The sequence below is a fragment of the Sinocyclocheilus anshuiensis genome, unplaced genomic scaffold, assembly GCF_001515605.1.
Source record: "Sinocyclocheilus anshuiensis isolate Anshui unplaced genomic scaffold, SAMN03320099.WGS_v1.1 scaffold111, whole genome shotgun sequence".
In the NCBI taxonomy this organism is placed as follows: Eukaryota; Metazoa; Chordata; class Actinopteri; order Cypriniformes; family Cyprinidae; genus Sinocyclocheilus; species Sinocyclocheilus anshuiensis.
This window is the reverse complement of record NW_015552549.1, coordinates 633,045-660,019: the sequence shown is the minus strand read 5'-3', so window position 1 is coordinate 660,019 and position 26,975 is coordinate 633,045. Positions and strand designations below refer to the sequence as shown.

Below are 26,975 nucleotides of genomic sequence, written 5' to 3'. Positions count from 1 at the left end.
GGTGGAAGAGGAGCCCAGGATGGAGCCGAGCAGACGGAGAGCCAGGGTGACACAGAGGATCCGGAGGGCCAAGGCAGAGCTGAAGGCTTAGGCAACCAAGGCGGAGAAGGGGATCCGGAAGACTGCGGCGGAGCCAGAGCGAGTGAGGTTGAAGGAGGAGCCGAATGGAAGGAGGAGCCTGACAGAGCCAGAGTGACGGAGTGACGAGGCGAAGCCAAAGGAGTAGAGTCCCCAGGCGGCGGATGGTCGACGACTGACCAAGGCGGAGCCGAAGGGACGAGGGAGCCCGGTGGAGCCAGTGGGATGACGGGCCACGGTGGAGACGAGGGAGCTAGGAGCCAAGGCGGAGCCGATGGGTCGAAGGACCGAGGTGGAGTCCAGGGCTCGGAGGCTGGAGGCGGAGACAGGGGATCCTCACGCTAAGGCGGAGCTGGAGACTGGAAGTCCAGAGGCGGATCAGAGCGCCTAGATGGCGCTGACTGAGGGTGAACTGAGGGACTGACAGGCACCAGAGGAGATGGGACTGAGGAACTGACTGGTTTTTGAAGAGAAGGCGGGAGAGAGAGGCTGGTAGGGAACACCGGAGAACAGGAGCTGGGCGGAGCCAGCGGAGACGCAGGAGAACTGGGTATTACCTCCCCAAACCAGTCTATTAAGTCCATTTGAAAAATGTCCATTAGTTCCTCATAATACATCCCAGAGGCCAGCTGCAGCTCACCCTCAGTGGCGGGAGGGTGGGCGGGGCTTCCCTCCAAGCCCTCGATCTCCACTAGTACTCCATCGGGGACAGGCGATGTTGCCGGCTCACGCACCTGGTCAGACCGGTCTTGAGGTCCAGGCTCCGGGGCGACGCTCAGTAGCGGGTATGCATGCTGGCTCATGTGTCGCGACAGGCTCAGACTCTCCATCTGCGGTGGTCTCCGGCATTTGCTCCGTGCAGCGGGATGACGGCTGGCTGGTCTCTGGTTCGGGAGTGGGGCTGGAGATATCCTCCTCAGCGGGGCAGATGGTGAATGGAGATCAGTTTTTCTCCACCACCCACTCCACGAAAGCGGTGAAATCCTCCTTGGGACCGTTCGCTGGCACAGGAGTAGAACAGCTGGGATATCCATTCCGGGAGAGGGAAGAAACAGAAACAAAAGAGAAAGGAAAATGCCGCTATTTTGATACTCAATTTGAGGGTCGGTTATTCTGTTACAGTCTCTCTAAGGAAGGCGAAGAAGACGAGGAAGAATAATCCACAAGAAAGTCTTTAATATAATAATTAGGGCTGCACGATAAATCGCATGCGATACTTAACGCGCATCTTATCAGTAAAGCCGGTTCTGTAATCAGCGGTAAATCTCCATCACCTGCGGGCTTTCACATTGAGCAGCATTAACTACACAGAGCTGTTGTTCACTGACGAGCTGCTCAAAACCACGTTCATATTCGCGCGATTTTTTGCGCAGCTCGTCAGTGAACAATGGCTCTGTGTAGTTAATGTGTGATTACAGAACCGTCTTTTTGTCAAGATGCGCATTAAATATCGCATGCGATTTATCGTGCAGCCCTAATAATAATCCACATAAGGAATCCAAGAGTACGGGGTAGCAACACATCGACACAACAACAAATAGCAGAACAAGAACCCGGGAGAACACAGGACTTAAGTACTAATAGACAAATGAGATAATTAATAAACACAGGTAGAACCAAATTAACTAATCAGGGCAACTCAAGAAAACTAGGTCAAAGGAAGACTAAGGCAGGAGAACAGCAACACAAACAAAAGTCCATAACTGTGACACCCTCATGTCGTTCCAAACATGTATGAATCTTTTTCTTCTATTAAGTATACAAGATGTTTTGAAGTGATTGTTTGGTTACCAACATTCTCCAAAATGTCTGAAAAGCACACATTTACTTTGTGGTAAAACAGTGGGATAAAGTTACAATTTTTGCCTACTGGGTTTGATTTTGATTTTTTGTATCATAACATTTTTTTATGATAAATAATTTAGGTTTCTGGGTAGAATCAGAATCAATCTCAACAGAACCTGAGGGCTAAGACTATCTTTTGTATTTTTAAGTTTGTGTGTGCTACTATTGTTCATTAATATATGAAATACAGTGTCAGTTGAATACAATAACTTGATTTCCCAAAGCCACGTTTGATTTAATTTCTGCTGCAGTCTGTGTTTTCACCGGTTGGATGGTAGCTCTTATTACTTTAAGCTGAAGTAAATTTAGATATCTTCTATATGTAGAGAGTAATATTAATCTGATGGTAAGTAAACAAATGATTAAAATAGTTTTATTAGGAGTTTTTTTTATTAACTCTCCCACTTTCCTGGAATAGACACATTTTCGCTTTCAATTTCAGAAGAATGTGTCTGTATAAAGGTGGAATGCAATTTATTCAATGACCCCCAACCGTCTCTCTGACATTTGAAGTCCTCACAGTTAATAGTAGATTCCTTTATTTGATCCGTGAGCAGAATTAGAGCTGATCAATAGCCCGACCCCATGCAAAGACTCAATCAATACGAGATGTTCACCTATTCCTGCATGCAAAGACTAAAGAGCCCATTTAAAGATCATAGGGGGAAGTCGTGGCCTAATGGTTAGAGAGTCGGACTCGTAACCCAAAGGTTGCGGGTTCGAGTCTCTGGTCCGGCAGGAATTGTAGGTGGGGGGAGTGAATGTACAGCGCTCTCTTCCACCTTCAATACCATGACTGAGGTGCCCTTGAGCAAGGCACTGAACCACCAACTGCTCCCCGGGCACCGCAGCATAAATGGCTGCCCACTGCTCCGGGTGTGTGTTCATGGTGTGTGTGTGTTCACTGCTGTGTGTGTGCACTTTGGATGGGTTAAATGCAGAGCACTAATTCCAAGTATGGGTCACCATACTTCGCCACATGTCACATGTCACGTCACTCATAGACCTCCAAGAAAGAAAGCCTTCAGGCCAGAAGAATATTGGCATGCTTCAAGACAAAGAACTGAATCGGGCTTATTTACTGGTGCTATAATTTGATCTGCACTGATTTGATCTGCCCTGAGTGATGTATGTGCGTGGGTTTTCCTTTATTAGGTGTTTCACAATATGTAGTGAAACTAGTAAAGTAGTAAAGCAGCAGCGGTTTCTGTCATAAGCCTGAAATGTCTTTCAGTGTTTTGCACTGAGAAGAAAATAATAACCCTCTGCAGCGAGTCTTTCTGCATGTTGTACAGTCACAGAGAAATGCGTACAGGCAGCACGGTAGAGGATTTCTAGGACTGTGTGTGTTGGGGGAGTTTGCTCTGGGGTGTTGAGTTTTTGTGTAACAGGAGGCTGGAAGGGGTGGGAGGGATCACCCTCAATCACCACATCTCCCGGAGCAACAATGAATAAATGATCTGGATGGGATTCCCTAAAGCAGGACATTCAATTAAAGTGCCAAGAGGTTCAGTCCCTTAAAGGGGTCATATGACGTTGCTAAAAAGAACATTATTTTGTGTATTTGGTGTAATGCAATGTGTTTATGCGGTTTAAGGTTAAAAAAACGCATTATTTTCCACATAATGTACATTATTGTTTCTCCTTTATGCCGCCTTTCTGAAACGCGTCGATTTTTACAAAGCTCATCGGTCTGAAAAGCGAGGTGTGCTCTGATTGGCCAGCTATCCAGTGCATTGTGATTGGCTGAATACCTCAAGCGTGTGATGGAAATGTTACGCCCCTTGCCATATTGTGATGCCGTGTGTGCAACGAGCGCCTGTGCGCAGGTGATGCGCGCACGTGATGTGCGACAAGACAAAACCAGTAAAACCCATTATAAACGAGGCGTTTGTTGCATCCAGTGGGGACATAATTACTGAGTATAATGACTTATACTGTCTTTTTATGCGTTGCATTGTGTATCTCACTACGTAAACATAAAACCATGTCTGCATTTGTGATCGGAGAAACGACAAACAACAAGCGCTACTCTACACTGCTCAAAACTCGCGTTTGAATCGTCAGTGGCAAATTCTTTAAATATAAAAACGTACTTACAGGCTGTGAGTCATGAAGCGCCAGACTGTCCTTGCAAAGTTGGAATTGCTCCACTTTATAGAAACAGACACCAGCATTGTAGGCTATACTCTCCCAGGAAACAGTCCTCGTCCTCCATAAAATGCGCACACATCTGAATATTTGGGTTGAACTGTTCCGGAACAGTGTTGTAAATACAACTTAACCACTGATTTCTAGTTGTGTCCTCTTTTGGAAGGCCAAACAAAGTAGTTTCGCTTTCATAAGCGTCTCCAGAACATGGCGGTGGCGGCAACAACAATACTACAGCGAGAATCAAAGTTACGCCTTCTTTCTTTGCATGAACATTTGGACGGCGTTATGCAAATCTTCCCACATCGTGACGTAGACATGTTGGGGGCGTGTTTAAATGAGGCGTTTTAGGGAGGCGTGGTTGACTCTTACATTTTTATAAAGAATATATCTTTGGATTTGAGACTTTAGTCTTTGCAACTTTACAGATCTTCTTTATGCACCAAGAGCTTGTAACACTCCAAAGAGAAAGGAAAAATTTAAATCGCATCATATGACCCCTTTAATTTCCTTCGCAGAAAAGGTCTGAACAATCAATCAAAAATCACAAAATAAACACTATAGATTCTGATTGGATGAGCCACACTCGAAGCCGCTGCGCACCTGTGACTGCACACCAGTCGAATTCTGTATTACAGGTTGTGCTGTTGCTTGGCAACCGTAAACAACCTACAGTTAGCCATTAAATCACTTTCATTATAATCAATGTACTGTCTACCCCTGTTCAGCAGAATCTAGCAGTTGACACATTTCTTCAGTCGCATGACACTGAAATTGTGTAAACGCACCTTGTCAGCTTTTATGTTGCCTATGCAGTTTGTATCTTAACAGTCCCATATGGAGAAAAAAAACTGACTTTATGATTACGGTTTTCACAAAAATAGTGAGCAGCTCAACTGTTTTAAACATTGATAATAATAAGAAATGTTTCTTGAGCAGCAAATCAGCATGATTTATGAAGGATCATGTGTCACTAAAGACTGGAGTAATGATGCTGAAAATTCAGCTTTGCTATCACAGGAATAAAGTACATTTTAAAATGTATTACTACAGAAAACAGTGATTTTAAACTGTGATAATGCTTCACAAATATTAATAATAATGTATTTACTGTATTTTCAGTCAAATACATGCAGCCTTGGTGCATAAGGGAATTCTTTCAAAAACAACAACAAAAAAATCGTACCAACCTCAAATTTTTGAATGTAGTGTCTATTAATTTATGAGAAATTATTTGTGATTTATATGGAACCAATGCTGGTCCGGATCTCAATCTCAAACTGTCATTTGTGACTTGCCCTGAAAAAAAAAACATGAATAAAAACACCAGCCTTTCATGACATCCCATGGCAGCTCTGAAATGTAGCAGCTTGGGAAATCCAATGCAGTTTCATACATTTTGGTCATTCACAACAATAATGGGGAGGTGACTGTGTCTAATGCGTGGTGGATTTAAATATATGGTGGCTTTGTATCTCTGGTTCACTGTAGCTGTTGTTGTTGTTTTTTTTGAGAGCTGTGAGAAAGGATCCAGCGAGGGATGTACTTCTCAACGAGGCAAAGAGAAGAGCTGTCATGTTCAGTCTGAGAGATGAACAGAGATTCTCTTGTCTTGCACAGTCCTTTACCTTAATGAGAGACAAAGAGAGCATCACGTCTGCTCACATCTGTCTTGTCTTCCTCAAAAACATGACAACTGTTACTGTGCTTTTTAAAAAAATAAAACTACAACAAAGAATTTAAAAGTGGTAAAACACTAAGGGAAGCTTTTGATTTTCTAGCTGGAAATGACAAATACAAGAATCGGTGTAACAGACTGAAGAATAAAATCAGTATGAGACAATGTTAACTTGACATTGTTATCTAGTGCAAGAGACTCCGCTGTCCCCATACCTTCATATAGTGCCATGTTAAATAGTGGAAGCAGTCCAATTATGCTTCATTAGTAGGATGTCCCATATAACCTGAGCTTCCTGTCTTAATGAGGACACATGCGTCTGTCTTGGCTGACATCACCGTAGAGAATTTGAGAAGGGTTTTTTAATTCTAATCACTGTAGGTTTTAGTGCTTGTGGAGATGTAATCATAGGCTGTATTATCCATGTTAGAAAAATGTTTTGTGATATGGAAGATCTGGCTCAGGTGTAGAGTTAAAAAAAAAAAAAAAAAAAGAAAACTACACTCAGAAAATGAAACCGTTAATTAAACCTAATTAATCTGATGATAGGTTTCTATGCAATTAAATAAACAAAACTGAACAAATTTATTGTATTTATAAGCAGCAAATCAGCATGTTACAGTAGAATGATTTTCATTTTGATTTCATTTTATTTACTAAAAATTCGATTAGAAATTCATAATCATTGTTTTTAACATGTCTGGATTTGAATTTTCTTCATTCAAAGCGAAAATAATTAATGTAGTTATAATGCTATGGATAAAGTAAGTTTCTGTATTACAAATTTAAATGAATTCCACACACTGACAAATTATCAAAGAATTATGTTGCATTAACTCATTCCACAAGTAATTTTCATGACATTCAATTGTATAAACATAACCATAAACCTTTGGATTCTTCCAATGATATGGATGCAAAACTGCACAAAAACACTTTAATAGAGTGTAGCACTGATATTCAGTGGTCTGAATTTATTTTAGCTAAACTGTAAGCTTACCATCTGAATTGAATGTGATGAGAGAGAGAAAGTCTGGGTGCCAAGAAATAATAAATTGATAGCACATCCTTCTATTTCTATTGCTTCCTCAGAAGTACTAAAAGAATCAAAATGGAATCGGAACCAGACTCCTTATGACTCCAATTCCCACTAACGTGTGTGTGTGTGTGTGTGGGTCAGCCTGCTGTCTCTTAAGATGCCTTGTGAATGGTCTGGTTTTCTCAATTATCGGCTTAATTAGGCATTAAGATGTCATTGTTCCTTTACATTGGTGAAACAAAGAAGAGAAAGAAAGAGTGTGGAAGAGAGAGAAGGAGACCAGCCCTATCTCTGACTTAAGCTGACATCTGCCTCTTTTATGCTTTGCAACTTTGCAAAGCACAAGAGCTAATACGTGTTACTGATGCCTGTCTAAGAACTGTGCTTTTATCCTTTCCGTGATGTCGAGGACACATACTGAGCCCAGCAGCTACGGGCTCACAGCACTATTAGCACTCTTTGAAAGTGTGACCGTTTTGTTCATCCCCTGCACACCAAGACTGAGCGTCGAGTTTTCTGGTCAGCCTGCTCTAACACTCTTCAGGCCTACTTAGTGTTCTAATCCTTGACTTGAGTTTAATGTCCAGCCGTACAAGAGGAAGGGTTCTCAGCTGGGAATTTATTATTGTGCTCACATGCATTAAGTGTTGTGTGTGTGTGTGTGTGTGTGTGTGTGTGTGTGTGTTGTGTGTGTGTGTGTACCTGGTATTTATCACGTTATGGGGACCAAATGTCCCCACAAGGATAGTAATACTAGTAAATTTTGACCTTGTGGGGACATTTTTGAGGTCCCCATGAGGAAACAAGCTTATAAATCATACAGAATGAGTTTTTTTGAGAAAGTAAAAATGCACAAAGTTTCCTGTAAGGGGTAGGTTTAGGGGTAGGGTTGGTGTAGGGCAATAGCACATACAGTTTGTACAGTATAAAAAACATTACGCCTATGGAATGTCCCCATAAAACATGGAAACTGTGTGTGTGTGTGTGTGTGTGTGTGTGTGTGTGTGTGGATATATCCAAACACGCTGTCTGAATGTAGAGCTTCAGAATGTGCCATAAAAACAATGAAATAACGTTTTGTCAATCAATACCACTACTAGGAAAAGTACCTTGTTGCTGGAAAAGCTGAAATTTGGAAGCAGCAGAGCTACTGTCACGCTACTGGAAAATGTAGTTAAGTTAGTTGTGTTGCTATTTTTAATTAGTTGCTCCACATCATGCTCTGAGATCAACATCCTTAGTTGTTTCTGGTACAAAATTCCTGTCAACCAGACAATTCTTCATAAGTTATTTGGTTTACTTTGTTTTTTAGATATCCCTTTAACTATGCATCTCTAATACTCTAAACATTTATTTTTGAACAACATTTGAAACGTCAAGTCATATATAATTGTATAGCACTTTTTCACAATACAAATTGTTTCAAAGAAGCTTTACAGAAAATCATGATGTTTATATTTATAATATAATATCTTCATGCCTTATAGTCACATTTAGTAGATTAGTGCTGGGCCATAATATAGTTTATATTTTCTGATGAAACAAGCAATGAAGCAGTTGAGATTTACTATACAGTATATATTGCTTTACGTGAGTGTGCAGATTCCTTGATGATCAAATCAGCATATTAGAATGATTTCTGAAGGATCATGTGACACTGAAGACCGGAGTAATGATGCTGAAAGTTCAGCTTTGCCATCACATGAATAATTCAACATAGGCTCATTCAAAATACGTGCCTCTAAATACATTTCTGCAAAACTGTAAAAACATACCTATACGTACGAATCGCTGCAGTTTCCAGTTGAAATGAACACTAGAGGCAGTAAAACTCCAACAACTTTTATTCCTTTTCAGGTGGAAAAGTATGATTTACAGGTCCACAGTTTCGATTAATAAAGCCTAATTTTCACACAATTACTTGAGGAATATTATGTTATATATTCAAAACCATGCATGCTGTGAGATTTCAAAACTGATAGGGTACTTTTGAACGTTAGCGTCACATATCCAGCCTCATATGTGTGGGTTTTCATATTCAGTAGGTTTGTTCGGTAGCTCAAACAGTATAGAGTTGCACTTGATTGGTGAAGAGCTCCGGTACGAATCCTGTGAAACTATGCTTCGACAAAACAGTTCAAACCTGCATATAAGGAAGATCAAATGGCACGGTTGCATCAAAAAATGCATTTTTATATCAGTTTTGCATTTGTTAACACTATCGGGTAGGTTTAGGCTTGGGTTTGGTGTAGGGGGATATTTCCAACACGATAGATCATTCATTTTTAGCGACAGTCCCCGGATATTTGAATTATGAACCGCTGCAATACGTACCTGAAGCAACGTAATAAAAACACAGCAATACATGCCTATATCAACGTAAAAAAACGTACCAGGGTCACGTATTGAACCTGTGTTTTAGCGCCACTCACTGGACATTTCACTTTGAAACTGCCGCGAAACGTGCAGTAAGGTACATAATAACAGTGTTGCAGAAATGTATTTAGAGGCACGTATTTTGAATGAGCCTAGGTTGGAATAATTTGGGCATTGATTGGTTGGATATACGCTGGTATGGGCACACAGTTGTGCCACCCAGTGTGTGTGCCGACCTGTCACATTTGCCACTGATGTGGATTTTATTCCCATCCATATTTTTGTGGTTCACACTCTCATGCTCAGTTTGTGCAGGCGACTCATTCTGAAGAAGTGAACTCTCGTTTGGCCAGAGCAGTGGTCTCTGCACCTGGATCACTTTTGCTGCAGTGAGAGCTATTTGTGGCCCTCAGTATGAAGGACCTGTAACTCTGTATACCATTATCATTAAAGGCAATCACAGTGAGGATTATGGCTCGGTTATTGTCACGCTGTTTTAAACACAGCTAAATCTAAACTGAGACGATACGTACTGGACAGACAGACTTCATAGACCTGTAAGGAGATGGTTGATGGAAATCATTCAAATGCGTTTGTGTGGCTTTTAAATAATGCTTTAGGGCCACAGCAGTAAGGTTGCGTGTCCACAAAAGCATTTTCTCCTGAGGGTAGCGTATTTTTTCAATTGTTTTCAATGGGAGCGCCACATTTTTATGACTCCAAGAGCATGATGAGGCGCTGAGTTTGTTTTTTGTTTTTTTTTATTTTCACACCAAGTGCTGCGTGCTCAGCATTTTTTTCTCACCACTAAGAGTTGAAGAATGTTCAACTTTGGGTAAAACGTACTGCTCATCACTGTCATTTTTTTAGTCAGCCGTCCAATCACAGTGGGGGATGGGCGGGACAAATTCCACACCGACCAATCGCCACATCCTCCTTGTACCACAGCAACAGATGACAACAAGAAGCACATCAATGCAACAAAATCATTTAAAACAAGGGCTAGAGCAAGTATTTATATTGTGTCAACATTTTTGTATTCATAAATAAATTATCTGCAAAATCAGATACTAGTTACACTTCCATGGATATTCCGTATCATACCACTGAAAGTGTCTCAAGTGAAAAAACGCTGCACCTCAGATGCACTCTCAAGCGCTCACAGCTAGCCATTTTCAGCTGGCTAAAAATGCTTTGGTGGACTCATGGCCTAAGTCCTAATGTCAGCCACCTGGCAGGACAATTTAGTTGTTTTTATAAAATGACACAAAAATCATACCGTAGCTTAAACTGTCAATATGTTATGCTTTTTTATTGCATCAGACATGATGGATAAAATGAGATGCAGTACTCAGGCTATTTGTTGTGTTTGGGTAATAGGAAAAAAAAAACATCTTTCTGAGGTCTCCGCTGGCTTTTGCTAAATTGGTTTGTTCTCCTGTTGCAGGAGTGATAGCAGCCGTTTCAGCCCTGAGAGGCCTTGTCAGCAGACCAGCTTAGGGCATGACTACCGTTATCCAGAACAAAGAGATTTCTCAGGATCCTCTTTTGCACTTTCAGGGAAGAGCAGACATTATTCTATTGCAGTCAAAATACATGAAAATTCTGGATCATGTGAATGTGTAGGTTCAAATTATTATTAGAGTTCTTATAATGTAATTATAGTCACCATGAAAAATTTGACATTTCTTAATTTTATGGAATGTTGCAGTGTTTATTATAAATTATTTGTTTATTTTATAATGTTTTTTTATTTATTTATGTGCCCTCATAATCTTTAACCAAAATCATTCTTATCATTAACATTTTTTTCTCATTTGAGAAGCCGTTTTAATCAAATATGCCTCCGTAGGGAAGAAAAGACAACTGCAATTTCTATTTCATGCTGACTTTAAAATATTATATAGTTATAAATTATAAAAATTAAATATTATATTTTTATGATATAATCATAATGATAATATTTTATTTATAGTAAAACATTATATTCTATAATATATTTGAAATATAATTTATATAATAATAATAATAATTATTATTATTATTATTATTATTTGAATAAATACAATATATAAACATTATATTATAAAATACATAAATTAAAATATTAGAAATATTATAGACAGCCCTGAGGATGTTTATTCCTTTTTAAAAGCATTCTGACATTTGTAAGCCATCAGCCAATGTGATTGAATGGAATTATCACAGGATATGAGCAAGCAATGAGTACATGCAAATGATGAGAAGCCCTGGCTTATGTTCTCATACCATGCATATACTGTATTTGTAAAGGTTGAATTCCTTGGAAATAACACATTATGTATAGCTGACCTGGAACTGTCCACTTAGGGTATAAATAAAGCAGGATACAGGAGTGATTATTACTACATGTCCCCTTGAGTGCCCGCAGCCATACGCTCCACTGTGTAGGGTAATGACGTGTAACTCCCGTCAATGAGTATGCAGGCTTATGTGTGTCCTTATCTGTGTGTGTGTGTGTGTGTGAGAGAGAGAGAGAGAGAGAGAGAGAGAGAGAGAGAGAGAGAAAGGTCTTATTAAGCTTGTCTGTGTGTAATTACTGTGATATTTGCAGACGCTTTTGTGTAGCAAGATTGAGATTGCGGAGTTATTTTGAATGTGCGTGTGTGTGTTTTATATTTAATCTGTGAGGCATGTAGCTTGTGTGTGTATGTTGGAGGGTGCCAAAGGATATAGTGCGCGTGTGTGTTTATACAGAGGACTGGAGGCCGAAAGAGCGAGCAGAGCACCTCATTAAAGCAGTAAATGTGGATGGAAGAGGTGGAGCTTGGTGTCCTTTCAAATTTAGTCCACTGCACAGTTATTCAAATACATCAAAATGTTATCGGGCATCAACATACACCAAATAACAACATATGAAAGGGCACACAGGCTCCAAATAATCCACAGGTTCTCTGCTCATGATTGGAGGGATTGAGAAAAGAGAAATAGTGAGTGAGTGATTGAGAAGGAAATGGCTATTTAGTCTCCACAGTTCTCCTGAGGGAGTCTACCTGTGACTGCTCTCAGACTGCAGTTTAAAGCAGGTTTACTCCATAGTGCTGCCTGGAAAGAACCTCTCAGACACCCTGTCACTTAAATAGACTGGCCTCACACATATTAGGCGGAACTGATGTAATTTAGGATGAGCAAAAACAGAAACACTGGAAAGCCAGTTCAGCAGCCAAGCTACAAAGAATATACTGTTTCTTCACTGTTGTCAGTTGATGTTGAAATTAAAAATCTCTAATTTCTTCTATGGAACACAAAAGGAGAACATTAGTAGAATGTTCATGCTGCTTTTTTTGTTACAAATACATGCAAAAAACAATGCATGTTTCAGTTTCAGTTAGACTAAAGCAATAATTTGTCTTTTGGAAATGTCATGACCTGGACAATGCAACTGAAGCTTGGCTTCATTCACATTGTAATGTTTGGCATGCCATGCTTTATTTTTGTCAGTGGTGTTTCAAATAACATTGACTTAAATTATGGTAATTTTTCTTTATTTAGAAATTATTACTTATTATTACTTATTTAATTATTCCTTTAATTAATTATTAGCGTAAGGGATATCAAGCTGAAAGTGCATTTTCAATTAAGTTCTTAGTTTATGCAAGTAAAAACTATAAATTAACATGATTTACCATTAATAACCAGTAAAAGACATTCTCAGAAATCCCTGCATGACACATCACATATACATTGTGTTTCTTCTATTTTTTTATTTTTTTGATACTGTACAAAGAGCGTTTTGTGCTACATATTCTGTTATTAATTTTGTTTACTGCATTATTTGAGTGTCATGTGAGTTACCTTCATGGTCTACTGTATATATGATTATTGGCCTTGTTTTATGGATGCAGGCAATGAACTCTGATTCATCTTGTGGTTTTATGTTGTCCCCCCTGTATTCCCTTGGTAGTTATCAGTACATTTTAAAGTATAACGTAGAAAGTTAATTTTGTTAGTTCAAGAAGATTTGTATATTGACATTATACCACTTAATTAAATATACGCTGTAAAATAAGTTGTAAAATATACAGGCATCAATATCCCATCTCATAATACCTGAAACATTGACATCGTATTTTTTACAGTGAATTTTTGGCAACCACAGCTGCTATTTTATTTTATTTTTTGTGTAAATATATTTTTATTGTGTAACTTCTAGACTGATTGCATCAGCTTAGTTTATACTAAACGAGTCCCATGACCACAGACAAGCTGAACATTCAATACAGTCATCAGTCATCCCCGCCGAGGGTCTGGTACGACCGAACAGACCTGTGGAGATCTGTTTGTGAGATGGTGCCAGGACAGGCAGATGCTGCCAGGATCTTTAGCAGGGCCAGAGAGAGCACAGGCTTGCCAGAGGTGTTCACATCGTGTTTTACGCCTCTACTCAGGCTAACACAAACCACTGCAGGCGGCCAGTGTGTTACTGTCATTAGAGGGTCAGATGACATGGCCATGTGCTCCCTGTCATGAGGAACTTTTCAGAACAGGGAAGCAGATGAGTGAGAGAGTGAGAGAGCCGCACACTTCCAATCTGCTTCCACATTATCACACACGTGGGAAGTGGCAGCAGCCGTGTGGCAAATAGATTCCATTGAAATGTTTGCAAATGTGTTACTGATTAAAAACCAAATGTGTTTATGTTATTATTCTATCTTGGAAACTTTTTATCAGGACATTTGTTACTACTTTTGAAATGACAAATTACAGTTGTCCTTCAATTTATTAACAATTTTACTCCTAAGTTTTATTTAAAGTTAGGGAAGAGCTTGAGATTAAATAAACAAACTGACAAATTACTTAAACTAGTAAGCATCTGAAAAGTGTTTTAAGCGTTTATTTTCTAACAGTTCACAGGGCCAAAAATGACCCGTTAAGGAAATTGCCATTTTATTTACATACACTACCATTCAAAAGTTTGCAGTCAGTACAATTTTTAATCTTTTTTAAATTAATTTTTTAAAGAATTGTATTGAACAAGGATGCAATTGATCAAAATTGAGAGACTGTTACATTGTTTCAAAAAATAATTTTTTCATATAAATGCAGCTTTTAACTCTATTCATAATCATGATGTATCACGGTTCATCAAAATGTGTCACCGTTTCCACAGAAATATTAAGCAGCATAACTGATTTCAACATTGATAATAATATGAAATGTTTCTTGATCACCAAATCAGCATATTAGAATGATTTCTGAAGGATCATGTGACACTGAAGACTGGAGTAATGATGCTGAAAATTCTGCTTTTCTATCACAGAAATAAATTGCACTTGGAAATATATTTAAATAGAAAAGAGTTATTTTAAACTGTAATAATATTTCATAATATTACTGTTTTTACTGTATTTTTTATCAAATAAATGCAGCCTTGGTGAGCATAAGACTTCTATCAAAAACTTTACAAAACTGTACCCACCCCCAAAAAAAAAAATTTGTATAGATTTTTTTTTTGTCTCTTTTTATTAATAGGAAAATAGAAAAAGAACAGGAAATGATGCGTAGAAGACGAGGGAAAGAATCAGTAAAGGAGTGTGACTCACACTCGCATCACTCTCAAGTACATCAGTGTGACTGTCTCAGATAGCATTGCAAGTTTAAAACCCCATGAGCAAGGCACTAAAACTCTGTTCAGTCAGCCAATATATCGCTGCAATTAATGTTGTCATTAAGAATGAAGTCATATGCCAAGTGATATCAAATAAAGGTAATGAATATGTTCTGCTGATGCCTGTTGCCAGGAAGCCAGTTCAACTATATGTTGTAGATAAATGAGCACAGTATATTAACATTGTATGAATTGACAAAAAATAAATATAGTAAAGTATGTGAAACCATTCAAGACAAGCGCATATGGTATGGTGAGGATTTCAATTCAGTGTGCCATATGTCTTTGGTAATGGCTAACACAGAAGGATGCAGTCCCCCACCTTCCTTTCCCTTTTCACTTTCTCTCTCTCTCGCTGTCTCTCCGGGTCCACAAAGCTCAGCCCAGACAGAATTAATGTGCAAGTCATCAGTCACAGAGGAAGCAGAGCCGTGTGATAAGAACACCCCCAATATTACCTCAGAGCTCACGGCAGCGTCTGTTATAGACGTGTCACACTCATTATTGCTTAGCACCAAGTGTGTGACTTTTATATACAGTGCAGAGAGAACAGTTTAAATTAGTGTGCCTGTGTTAAATATCACCTTATAATAATAATAATAATTATTATTATTATTATTATTATTTGAATAAATACAATATATAAACATTATATTATAAAATACATAAATTAAAATATTAGAAATATTATAGACAGCCCTGAGGATGTTTATTCCTTTTTAAAAGCATTCTGACATTTGTAAGCCATCAGCCAATGTGATTGAATGGAATTATCACAGGATATGAGCAAGCAATGAGTACATGCAAATGATGAGAAGCCCTGGCTTATGTTCTCATACCATGCATATACTGTATTTGTAAAGGTTGAATTCCTTGGAAATAACACATTATGTATAGCTGACCTGGAACTGTCCACTTAGGGTATAAATAAAGCAGGATACAGGAGTGATTATTACTACATGTCCCCTTGAGTGCCCGCAGCCATACGCTCCACTGTGTAGGGTAATGACGTGTAACTCCCGTCAATGAGTATGCAGGCTTATGTGTGTCCTTATCTGTGTGTGTGTGTGTGTGTGAGAGAGAGAGAGAGAGAGAGAGAGAGAGAGAGAGAGAGAGAAAGGTCTTATTAAGCTTGTCTGTGTGTAATTACTGTGATATTTGCAGACGCTTTTGTGTAGCAAGATTGAGATTGCGGAGTTATTTTGAATGTGCGTGTGTGTGTTTTATATTTAATCTGTGAGGCATGTAGCTTGTGTGTGTATGTTGGAGGGTGCCAAAGGATATAGTGCGCGTGTGTGTTTATACAGAGGACTGGAGGCCGAAAGAGCGAGCAGAGCACCTCATTAAAGCAGTAAATGTGGATGGAAGAGGTGGAGCTTGGTGTCCTTTCAAATTTAGTCCACTGCACAGTTATTCAAATACATCAAAATGTTATCGGGCATCAACATACACCAAATAACAACATATGAAAGGGCACACAGGCTCCAAATAATCCACAGGTTCTCTGCTCATGATTGGAGGGATTGAGAAAAGAGAAATAGTGAGTGAGTGATTGAGAAGGAAATGGCTATTTAGTCTCCACAGTTCTCCTGAGGGAGTCTACCTGTGACTGCTCTCAGACTGCAGTTTAAAGCAGGTTTACTCCATAGTGCTGCCTGGAAAGAACCTCTCAGACACCCTGTCACTTAAATAGACTGGCCTCACACATATTAGGCGGAACTGATGTAATTTAGGATGAGCAAAAACAGAAACACTGGAAAGCCAGTTCAGCAGCCAAGCTACAAAGAATATACTGTTTCTTCACTGTTGTCAGTTGATGTTGAAATTAAAAATCTCTAATTTCTTCTATGGAACACAAAAGGAGAACATTAGTAGAATGTTCATGCTGCTTTTTTTGTTACAAATACATGCAAAAAACAATGCATGTTTCAGTTTCAGTTAGACTAAAGCAATAATTTGTCTTTTGGAAATGTCATGACCTGGACAATGCAACTGAAGCTTGGCTTCATTCACATTGTAATGTTTGGCATGCCATGCTTTATTTTTGTCAGTGGTGTTTCAAATAACATTGACTTAAATTATGGTAATTTTTCTTTATTTAGAAATTATTACTTATTATTACTTATTTAATTATTCCTTTAATTAATTATTAGCGTAAGGGATATCAAGCTGAAAGTGCATTTTCAATTAAGTTCTTAGTTTATGCAAGTAAAAACTATAAATTAACATGATTTACCATTAATAACCAGTAAAAGACATTCTCAGAAATCCCTGCATGACACATCACATATGCATTGTGTTTCTTCTATTTTTTTATTTTTTTGATACTGTACAAAGAGCGTTTTGTGCTACATATTCTGTTATTAATTTTGTTTACTGCATTATTTGAGTGTCATGTGAGTTACCTTCATGGTCTACTGTATATATGATTATTGGCCTTGTTTTATGGATGCAGGCAATGAACTCTGATTCATCTTGTGGTTTTATGTTGTCCCCCCTGTATTCCCTTGGTAGTTATCAGTACATTTTAAAGTATAACGTAGAAAGTTAATTTTGTTAGTTCAAGAAGATTTGTATATTGACATTATACCACTTAATTAAATATACGCTGTAAAATAAGTTGTAAAATATACAGGCATCAATATCCCATCTCATAATACCTGAAACATTGACATCGTATTTTTTACAGTGAATTTTTGGCAACCACAGCTGCTATTTTATTTTATTTTTTGTGTAAATATATTTTTATTGTGTAACTTCTAGACTGATTGCATCAGCTTAGTTTATACTAAACGAGTCCCATGACCACAGACAAGCTGAACATTCAATACAGTCATCAGTCATCCCCGCCGAGGGTCTGGTACGACCGAACAGACCTGTGGAGATCTGTTTGTGAGATGGTGCCAGGACGGGCAGATGCTGCCAGGATCTTTAGCAGGGCCAGAGAGAGCACAGGCTGGCCAGAGGTGTTCACATCGTGTTTTACGCCTCTACTCAGGCTAACACAAACCACTGCAGGCGGCCAGTGTGTTACTGTCATTAGAGGGTCAGATGACATGGCCATGTGCTCCCTGTCATGAGGAACTTTTCAGAACAGGGAAGCAGATGAGTGAGAGAGTGAGAGAGCCGCACACTTCCAATCTGCTTCCACATTATCACACACGTGGGAAGTGGCAGCAGCCATAGATTCCATAGATTCCATTGAAATGTTTGCAAATGTGTTACTGATTAAAAACCAAATGTGTTTATGTTTCTTGGAAACTGAAGAAAAACATATTTGAGCACATTTATTTGTTATTTGTCTTTACTCTTTATCAGTTAACACCTCATAAACGAATGCTAACTCTAATGCTGAAAATACCCTTCATATGGAAAATATAACTATAATTTGTTTATATACCGGCTTTTGTTCAACTAGTTTTCTAAGTGATATCCATCAAAACTACTTTCTATTGTGCTGCTACTTATTGTGTTCTGCCATTTGCCATTTTATTTACATACACTACCATTCAAAAGTTTGCAGACAGTACAATTTTTAATCTTTTAATTTTTTATACTTTATATATTCAGCAAGGGCACATTCAATTGATCAAAAGTGACAATATTATAATGTTACAAAAATATTTCTTCTTCAAATAAATGCTGTACCTTTGAACTTTCTATTAACCAAAGTATCCTGAAAAAATAATAATTTTTTGCACAAAAATATTAAGCAGCTCAACTGTTTCAACACTTAACTTTGTTTCTTGAGCACCAATTCAGCATATTATGATTTCTGAAGGATCATGTGACACTGAAGACTGGAGTAATGATGCTGAAAATTCTGCTTTTCTATCACAGAAATAAATTGCACTTGGAAATATATTTAAATAGAAAAGAGTTATTTTAAACTGTAAAATATATTTTTATTGTGTAACTTCTAGACTGATTGCATCAGCTTAGTTTATACTAAACGAGTCCCATGACCACAGACAAGCTGAACATTCAATACAGTCATCAGTCATCCCCGCCGAGGGTCTGGTACGACCGAACAGACCTGTGGAGATCTGTTTGTGAGATGGTGCCAGGACAGGCAGATGCTGCCAGGATCTTTAGCAGGGCCAGAGAGAGCACAGGCTTGCCAGAGGTGTTCACATCGTGTTTTACGCCTCTACTCAGGCTAACACAAACCACTGCAGGCGGCCAGTGTGTTACTGTCATTAGAGGGTCAGATGACATGGCCATGTGCTCCCTGTCATGAGGAACTTTTCAGAACAGGGAAGCAGATGAGTGAGAGAGTGAGAGAGCCGCACACTTCCAATCTGCTTCCACATTATCACACACGTGGGAAGTGGCAGCAGCCGTGTGGCAAATAGATTCCATTGAAATGTTTGCAAATGTGTTACTGATTAAAAACCAAATGTGTTTATGTTATTATTCTATCTTGGAAACTTTTTATCAGGACATTTGTTACTACTTTTGAAATGACAAATTACAGTTGTCCTTCAATTTATTAACAATTTTACTCCTAAGTTTTATTTAAAGTTAGGGAAGAGCTTGAGATTAAATAAACAAACTGACAAATTACTTAAACTAGTAAGCATCTGAAAAGTGTTTTAAGCGTTTATTTTCTAACAGTTCACAGGGCCAAAAATGACCCGTTAAGGAAATTGCCATTTTATTTACATACACTACCATTCAAAAGTTTGCAGTCAGTACAATTTTTAATCTTTTTTAAATTAATTTTTTAAAGAATTGTATTGAACAAGGATGCAATTGATCAAAATTGAGAGACTGTTACATTGTTTCAAAAAATAATTTTTTCATATAAATGCAGCTTTTAACTCTATTCATAATCATGATGTATCACGGTTCATCAAAATGTGTCACCGTTTCCACAGAAATATTAAGCAGCATAACTGATTTCAACATTGATAATAATATGAAATGTTTCTTGATCACCAAATCAGCATATTAGAATGATTTCTGAAGGATCATGTGACACTGAAGACTGGAGTAATGATGCTGAAAATTCTGCTTTTCTATCACAGAAATAAATTGCACTTGGAAATATATTTAAATAGAAAAGAGTTATTTTAAACTGTAATAATATTTCATAATATTACTGTTTTTACTGTATTTTTTATCAAATAAATGCAGCCTTGGTGAGCATAAGACTTCTATCAAAAACTTTACAAAACTGTACCCACCCCCAAAAAAAAAAATTTGTATAGATTTTTTTTTTGTCACTTTTTATTAATAGGAAAATAGAAAAAGAACAGGAAATGATGCGTAGAAGACGAGGGAAAGAATCAGTAAAGGAGTGTGACTCACACTCGCATCACTCTCAAGTACATCAGTGTGACTGTCTCAGATAGCATTGCAAGTTTAAAACCCCATGAGCAAGGCACTAAAACTCTGTTCAGTCAGCCAATATATCGCTGCAATTAATGTTGTCATTAAGAATGAAGTCATATGCCAAGTGATATCAAATAAAGGTAATGAATATGTTCTGCTGATGCCTGTTGCCAGGAAGCCAGTTCAACTATATGTTGTAGATAAATGAGCACAGTATATTAACATTGTATGAATTGACAAAAAATAAATATAGTAAAGTATGTGAAACCATTCAAGACAAGCGCATATGGTATGGTGAGGATTTCAATTCAGTGTGCCATATGTCTTTGGTAATGGCTAACACAGAAGGATGCAGTCCCCCACCTTCCTTTCCCTTTTCACTTTCTCTCTCTCTCTGTCTCTCCGGGTCCACAAAGCTCAGCCCAGACAGAATTAATGTGCAAGTCATCAGTCACAGAGGAAGCAGAGCCATGTGATAAGAACACCCCCAATATTGCCTCAGATCTCACTGCAGAATATGTTATAGACATGTCAAAATCATTATTGCTTAGCACCAAGCGTGTGACTTTTATATACGGTGCAGAGAGAGCAGTTTAAATTAGTGTGCCTGTGTTGAATATCACCTTCTCTTTATAAGATGTAATTTGTTCGTTTATTTCATGCATGTGATTTCAGAATGAGACAGTATCTATATATCTGACAGATGAAGTGTTTATGTTTCAGCCGGATGTTGAAGTGAGTCATAGTGCATGTGATGAAGGCCAGTGGTCACAGACACACACACACATACACACACACACACACACACACACACACACACACACAAACACGCATGCTGGCACCCTGCACTGCTTGTGGGCTGTTGCATTGTGGGGCAGGCAGTTTGGGTGATGGCCATGCCTATCGCTCCTGCTCCCCCTGTGCCCCTCAGGCGGCCCCTGCTGGGATTTGGGCCTTGGGCAGCGAACAGACTGCAACTTCAATCTGTTTAGTTGCGGGACTGAAACGTGAGGCCCGGAGCCAGAGTGAAAAATAACCTCAGCCAGGGCAAAGATAGCAACAACAGAGTATGATACAGCATTAAAATACAAAACAAAACAGATTGAGGCCATTTTGCCACCAACAGGGAGAGGAAAAGATATGCAGCGTTCAAGGCAGCAGAGGTAGAAAAGCGCCCTGCTGTTTGGTAAATGTCAGCGAGAACCTTTGTGCGCATTGATTATCTGCCTCTTTAGAAACTCCATCCGCACCATTTCAAGTCCAGTGATGCATATAGAAACGTTTACTAATTGCTTCTCAGAAGTGAATAATAAAACCAGCGAGATGTTAACAATGCGACGTGAATGATGTCTGTGTTGTAAATCATGTTCTGTTGTCGTCTCCAGTCTGTTCGCAGTTCTCCAAAGGAGTGTACGCCATCATCGGCGTGTACGCGGCCGCTGCTGGGATTTGGGCCTTGAGCAGCGAACAGACTGCAACTTCAATCTGTTTAGTTGCGGGACTGAAACGTGAGGCCCGGAGCCAGAGTGAAAAATAACCTCAGCCAGGGCAAAGATAGCAACAACAGAGTATGATACAGCATTAAAATACAAAACAAAACAGATTGAGGCCATTTTGCCACCAACAGGGAGAGGAAAAGATATGCAGCGTTCAAGGCAGCAGAGGTAGAAAAGCGCCCTGCTGTTTGGTAAATGTCAGCGAGAACCTTTGTGCGCATTGATTATCTGCCTCTTTAGAAACTCCATCCGCACCATTTCAAGTCCAGTGATGCATATAGAAACGTTTACTAATTGCTTCTCAGAAGTGAATAATAAAACCAGCGAGATGTTAACAATGCGACGTGAATGATGTCTGTGTTGTAAATCATGTTCTGTTGTCGTCTCCAGTCTGTTCGCAGTTCTCCAAAGGAGTGTACGCCATCATCGGCGTGTACGACAGGAAGACCGTCAACATGTTGATGTCGTTCTGCGGTGCGCTACACGTCTGCTTCGTGACGCCCAGCTTCCCCATGGAAAACTCCAACCAGTTTGTTATCCAGTTGAGACCCGAACTGCAGGACGCCCTGGTGGGCGTAATCAAACACTACAAGTGGTCTAGGTTCGTCTACATGTACAGCTCGGACTCTGGTGAGACCTGCTTTTTATGATCTAAATCTTTGGATTTTGGGGGGAATTTACTAAGAATTAAATGCACCCACTAATAGCGATGTTTATTTGAATGTTTTCATTTGGTTTTTATTTGATGTATAGTTGCTTACTAAACTGATGTATAGTATTATTTAATAATGAAATTAACAATAATAAATATTTTTTATTTAAATGTAATTATTATTAAAATGCAATTACATTTTTAAAATAATAATAGTAATAATAATTATTGTTATTATTAGGGCTGGGCAAGTTAACGTGTTATTATCGCGTTAACGCATTAATTGATTAACGCCGACAATTATTTTATCGCGCGTTAACGCAGTTTTTTATTATTATAAAAGTCTGTTTCTCACTGGCTCTGAATACACAGACAAACCATGGGTCACAGGAGGGGTGGAATGTTGATCAGTACTGGCTTGGGATGGGTGTCACAACGCATCTCAGCCAATGAGAGCATTTGGGGTGGGCCTAAGACTGCAGCAGCGCTCACATGATGCGCTCACGACTTCATGAGTGGGAAACAGGAAGTTTCCGATAGCACGTGAAGACCGCAGAGAAGCGCTCTCGCTCAGCACAGTGGAGTACATCGTTTTGTTAACTTTGTGGTTTATTATCTTGAGTCGTTTGGGACACGGTAACACACACGGCCCTCTCACTGCTTTACAGATCTATCACTTTTGCCACTCAGAAATGTTCATGCAATCATGCTGCACGTATCAGAAGTTCATCGCTCGGGTGCGGTTAGCGCTCATACTCACTGATCTACTGCCAGGGCCGGCTAAACGAACCGCGGCGCAGAGTGATCACACTAGTCAAACAAACCGGGCTTTGGGGGTCAGACGCGCTCGGGCACGGTTAAGATTGCTTGATACACCCTTATTCTCCCGTATCCCGCACACACGAGTGTCTACACGCCCGCACCCTCACTCGCCCATCAAGTGTTGTCCTGCGCCGCACTCTGCTGCGTTAGGTCCCGCGATAGTGCCGGTCTCATTATAACAGGCACTCTCGGAAGGTGCCTGTTATTGCTACTATGTAAAAGGAATACTGCTGTAAAAAAGCACCTTATTTTGTTTAAAGTGTTTGCAAAACAAATGTTATTGCACTTTTGTTCATATAGCAGTATTTTTAAATGAAAAAGTGCACAATACACTACTTTTGAATTCTTTATTGAATTTTGTGCATAACAATGCGATTAATCGCGATTAAAAAATGTAATCGTTGCCCAGCACTAGTTATTATCATTATTACAATAACAATAAAAATTGAATATATTATTATCATTATTATAATAACATTAATAAATGAATAATAATAAAAATGTTATAATAAATATTACTGAATTTGACCTTTTTTCACCCAGTGTAAGGTGATTTTAAGGTAGTCATCATATTTTGGGGTTTTTGGCATCAAAGAGTTTGAAAACCCTTGACATGAATAGAAAGTCTCTCTAAAAGCGCTCTAAAAGGGGTATTGTATATTAAGCTTAATTTGCATAGAACTGAGGTGCCTCTGAAGCCCATGAGAATTTAAATACTCATAGTGTAGTGCTATAGCAACACATTCAGCACTTGGTAAAAATGGTTTGTGGGTGCTTAGTGAATAAGACTGAAGAAGTTTTTGTGGTGAAATACCGTGCACTAAACTCTATAGTGAATTCGCCCATTAGAATTCTCTTTTGAAAGTGGCTGGTTGGTTTTCTGAGAACCAGTGTTTACCACCACATTGCTGGTGTGCAGATTGAGTCAGCTTTTGTTTGTGGTTTGTTGGTGTGTAATGACAGATATAGATATGACTCATGAGAGAGCTGCCTGCTTGTGTGTTGCTGGGATGAACAATAGTGTTCTGATCTGAGTGGATGCATCTCTTCCAGCACTTAGAGCTCATTTGTGTATCTTTCTCCATGTTGATCTGGCAGAATGAAACCGTTGTGCCAGAGTAAAATGTATCCAGCTGAAAATCCCAATTTCAAAGCACCCCCACACAGTTTCATTGTTATTCCAAGAAGGGTCCAAAATTACATCATATTTCTTACAAGCCATGTTTTGTTTTTTGTGTTTTGGTTTGATTGTTTTTTTTTTTTTTAATAACATTTTATCTGTTTGGAATTGATTTAGCCATTTTTCCATAAAGGAATGGTTCACCCAAAAATTTCAAAAAAAAAAAAAAATCATTATTTACTCATCCACATATTGTTCCAAAACTGTACGACTTTCTTTATTTTTTAGAACACACACACAAAAAAATGTTTTTTGAAGAAAATAAATATTTTTTTTCATCCATTCAGTGAACGTCAGTGGGGTTCAATGTTGTTTGAACCCCAGCGTTCTTCAAAATAGCTTATTTTGTGCTCAGTAGAAGTTTGGGACAGTATTAAAGTGAGTAAATAATGACAGAATTCTTAAGTAATGAACATTGACGAGTCAGCCATAATAATTTTGTTCCTCATATGTTTGTTTTGGTGGCTTCATTTTTTTGTGAAATATATTTCACATATGTTTTGCCACATGTTTTCGGAAAAACGGTCTTAAACATTTGACATTCTGAATAAATCCTGATGACAAAGCTTTCGCTTTGGTAAAAGTTAAGAAGACACACAGATGGCTTCTTTGGAATGGTTGTCTTTTATTTAAAACACGCACATCTTTTACATCAGGGAGAGTCAAACTATTGTTCTAATTTGATTCAAATTAGACTGTCTAACTAATTTGATTTAAAAGATTTCTTATGTTGCAGTTCCTAAGAAAATTACCAGCCAAATGGTGACTAACCCAATTTTTTAGTTGCATTTGGCGCCCGGCGAATGTTAATTTTGGTCCCTGTTGCCATGTACCATCCCACAGCACAGCAATACAGGAATTTTCTTTTCCTGGTCTTTTCTCGCTTCAAAATAAATACCTGAAATTCCTAGATCTGCGCTAGAAAAGTCACGGGCATCCGGTGCTGCTCCCTGAGCAGGTAAAATCTGACACACCTGTCAGCACCAGGTGTGCTTTTCCCCGCATAGCCAATCGGCTGCAGTGTCCCCGTAACGTGTCACCATCTGTCACAGACGTTCAGCTCAGCCGACCATGATGGGAGTATGACTGAATCTGCATATTACAGGTCTTTTTTAAGAAATGTAGGTCCCTACAGTGATCTCACTGCCAGCTTCCTTCTTTCCGGCTCTCTTTTTGCCTTGTCGCTGTCAGTTCTGTCATTGCTCTACTACGCACACAATAGGTTTGATGCCTGCCTATATGCACGCCACGGGTGTCTCGGTGATGGTTTTATCTTGTGGAAGTGCTGAGGGCTGAACCAAACCACAAGAATCCATATCACCAGCCTCTTGTTGCCTAGATACAGTGCTGCACTGTCTACGGGGTTATTTTAAGCCTTTTAAGGACATACGTGTGAGAGTGTATGTAGCCCGTATGTGAACCCAGCCATGGCGTCAGCTTCCTATGCGTATAAAATCAGCCCCTCCGCCGTGTACTGTTTTCCTTGTTGATGTAGTACTCCATTGGCGTCACACCACCCCAGATGAGTGAGAATGAGGCTAAGGAGAGACGTCTTCCCCCGCTGGCCCTGTTCTCTGTGTGCATCGTGAGCCATTTGTTGAGCCTGCTGGGAGTGTGAGCTCCTTAATGTCAAATCATCCTGCAATCTTAAAGTGGTCCAGCTGTACTCACACTGAGTCAAGCAGGAAGCAACACTGGCTCAGTTGCAGAGGAGTCAAAGGGCAAGTGCTCAAAACAGAGGCGGACAGAAGCAGAGGAGGAAATCAATATTCCTTGCTTATGATGTCAATATGTGCTTTCTTTCCTTTGAAATCCAACTATTTTTGACTTGTTTTTCAAACTACACTGTAAATATGATTTGATGTCTAGTTGGACGGCTTCAAGAACTTTCTGTGACTGTTTACTTACCGTCATGTTTTATACTTGTTGCTTAAATGTCCTCATTACAGCTTTAAAAAGGTAACAAATGCACCATTTAGTTATCACAAGCATATCCACCTTTTCCGTCTGCAACCCCTGAATCTATTCTATGTCAGATTGTAACTTCCATTGACCTGTTGTCTTATTCAAGTCTCCATAGAAACCCATTTTAATACTGGGTAAAAAGAGCAACTGAATTAATTCAACAAAACCTTTTTGAATACTGGTGTAAGGGAAACAGGTCAATTTAGGGAATCATTTAAGATTTTAAAGGGAATTTGGACAGAATCACTGTTTTACGGCTGATCACTGAGACGGCCAGCGATTCATTGAACGGGCCGTATAACATCAACTCTGCAATGGATATTTATATCCAAAATATAGTGAAAACACTATTAATTAGCACAGTAACAAGATCGGCAGTTTAAGACATTAACTTGTAAGCATAAAACACAAGATACTTCTCTTTTCAATATAAATAAGGCTTTATTGGATAAATCTAAGACATATAAACTAATCTAACACATGAACACACACATTCACACAAGTTGCAGAAAGAGAGAAAGTGAGGAAATAATTAGTTTAAGAGAATGAAAATGTGAAATCCCAAGTTTACAGCAATATGTGCAATTGCATAGACCTGAACAACCATCAATCACTTAATTAACCCTCGCATTGAGTTCCTCAATGAGGTTAAAATTTATATTAAATGCACCAGTTCAGCTAGGATCTGGAGGTACTTGCGTTGCGTTGC

General features: G+C 38.9%; 1 protein-coding gene across 1 annotated transcript in view; it reads left to right on the top strand.

Annotated features, from left to right (window-relative positions):
- Positions 1-26,975, top strand: part of LOC107664347 (glutamate receptor 1-like) — an 85,560-nt gene that overhangs the window by 8,106 nt on the left and 50,479 nt on the right. Inside the window, exon 3 of the mRNA XM_016454886.1 lies at positions 22,038-22,277. Coding sequence (XP_016310372.1) covers positions 22,038-22,277 — 240 coding nt within the window. The remainder of the gene's footprint in view (positions 1-22,037; positions 22,278-26,975) is intronic.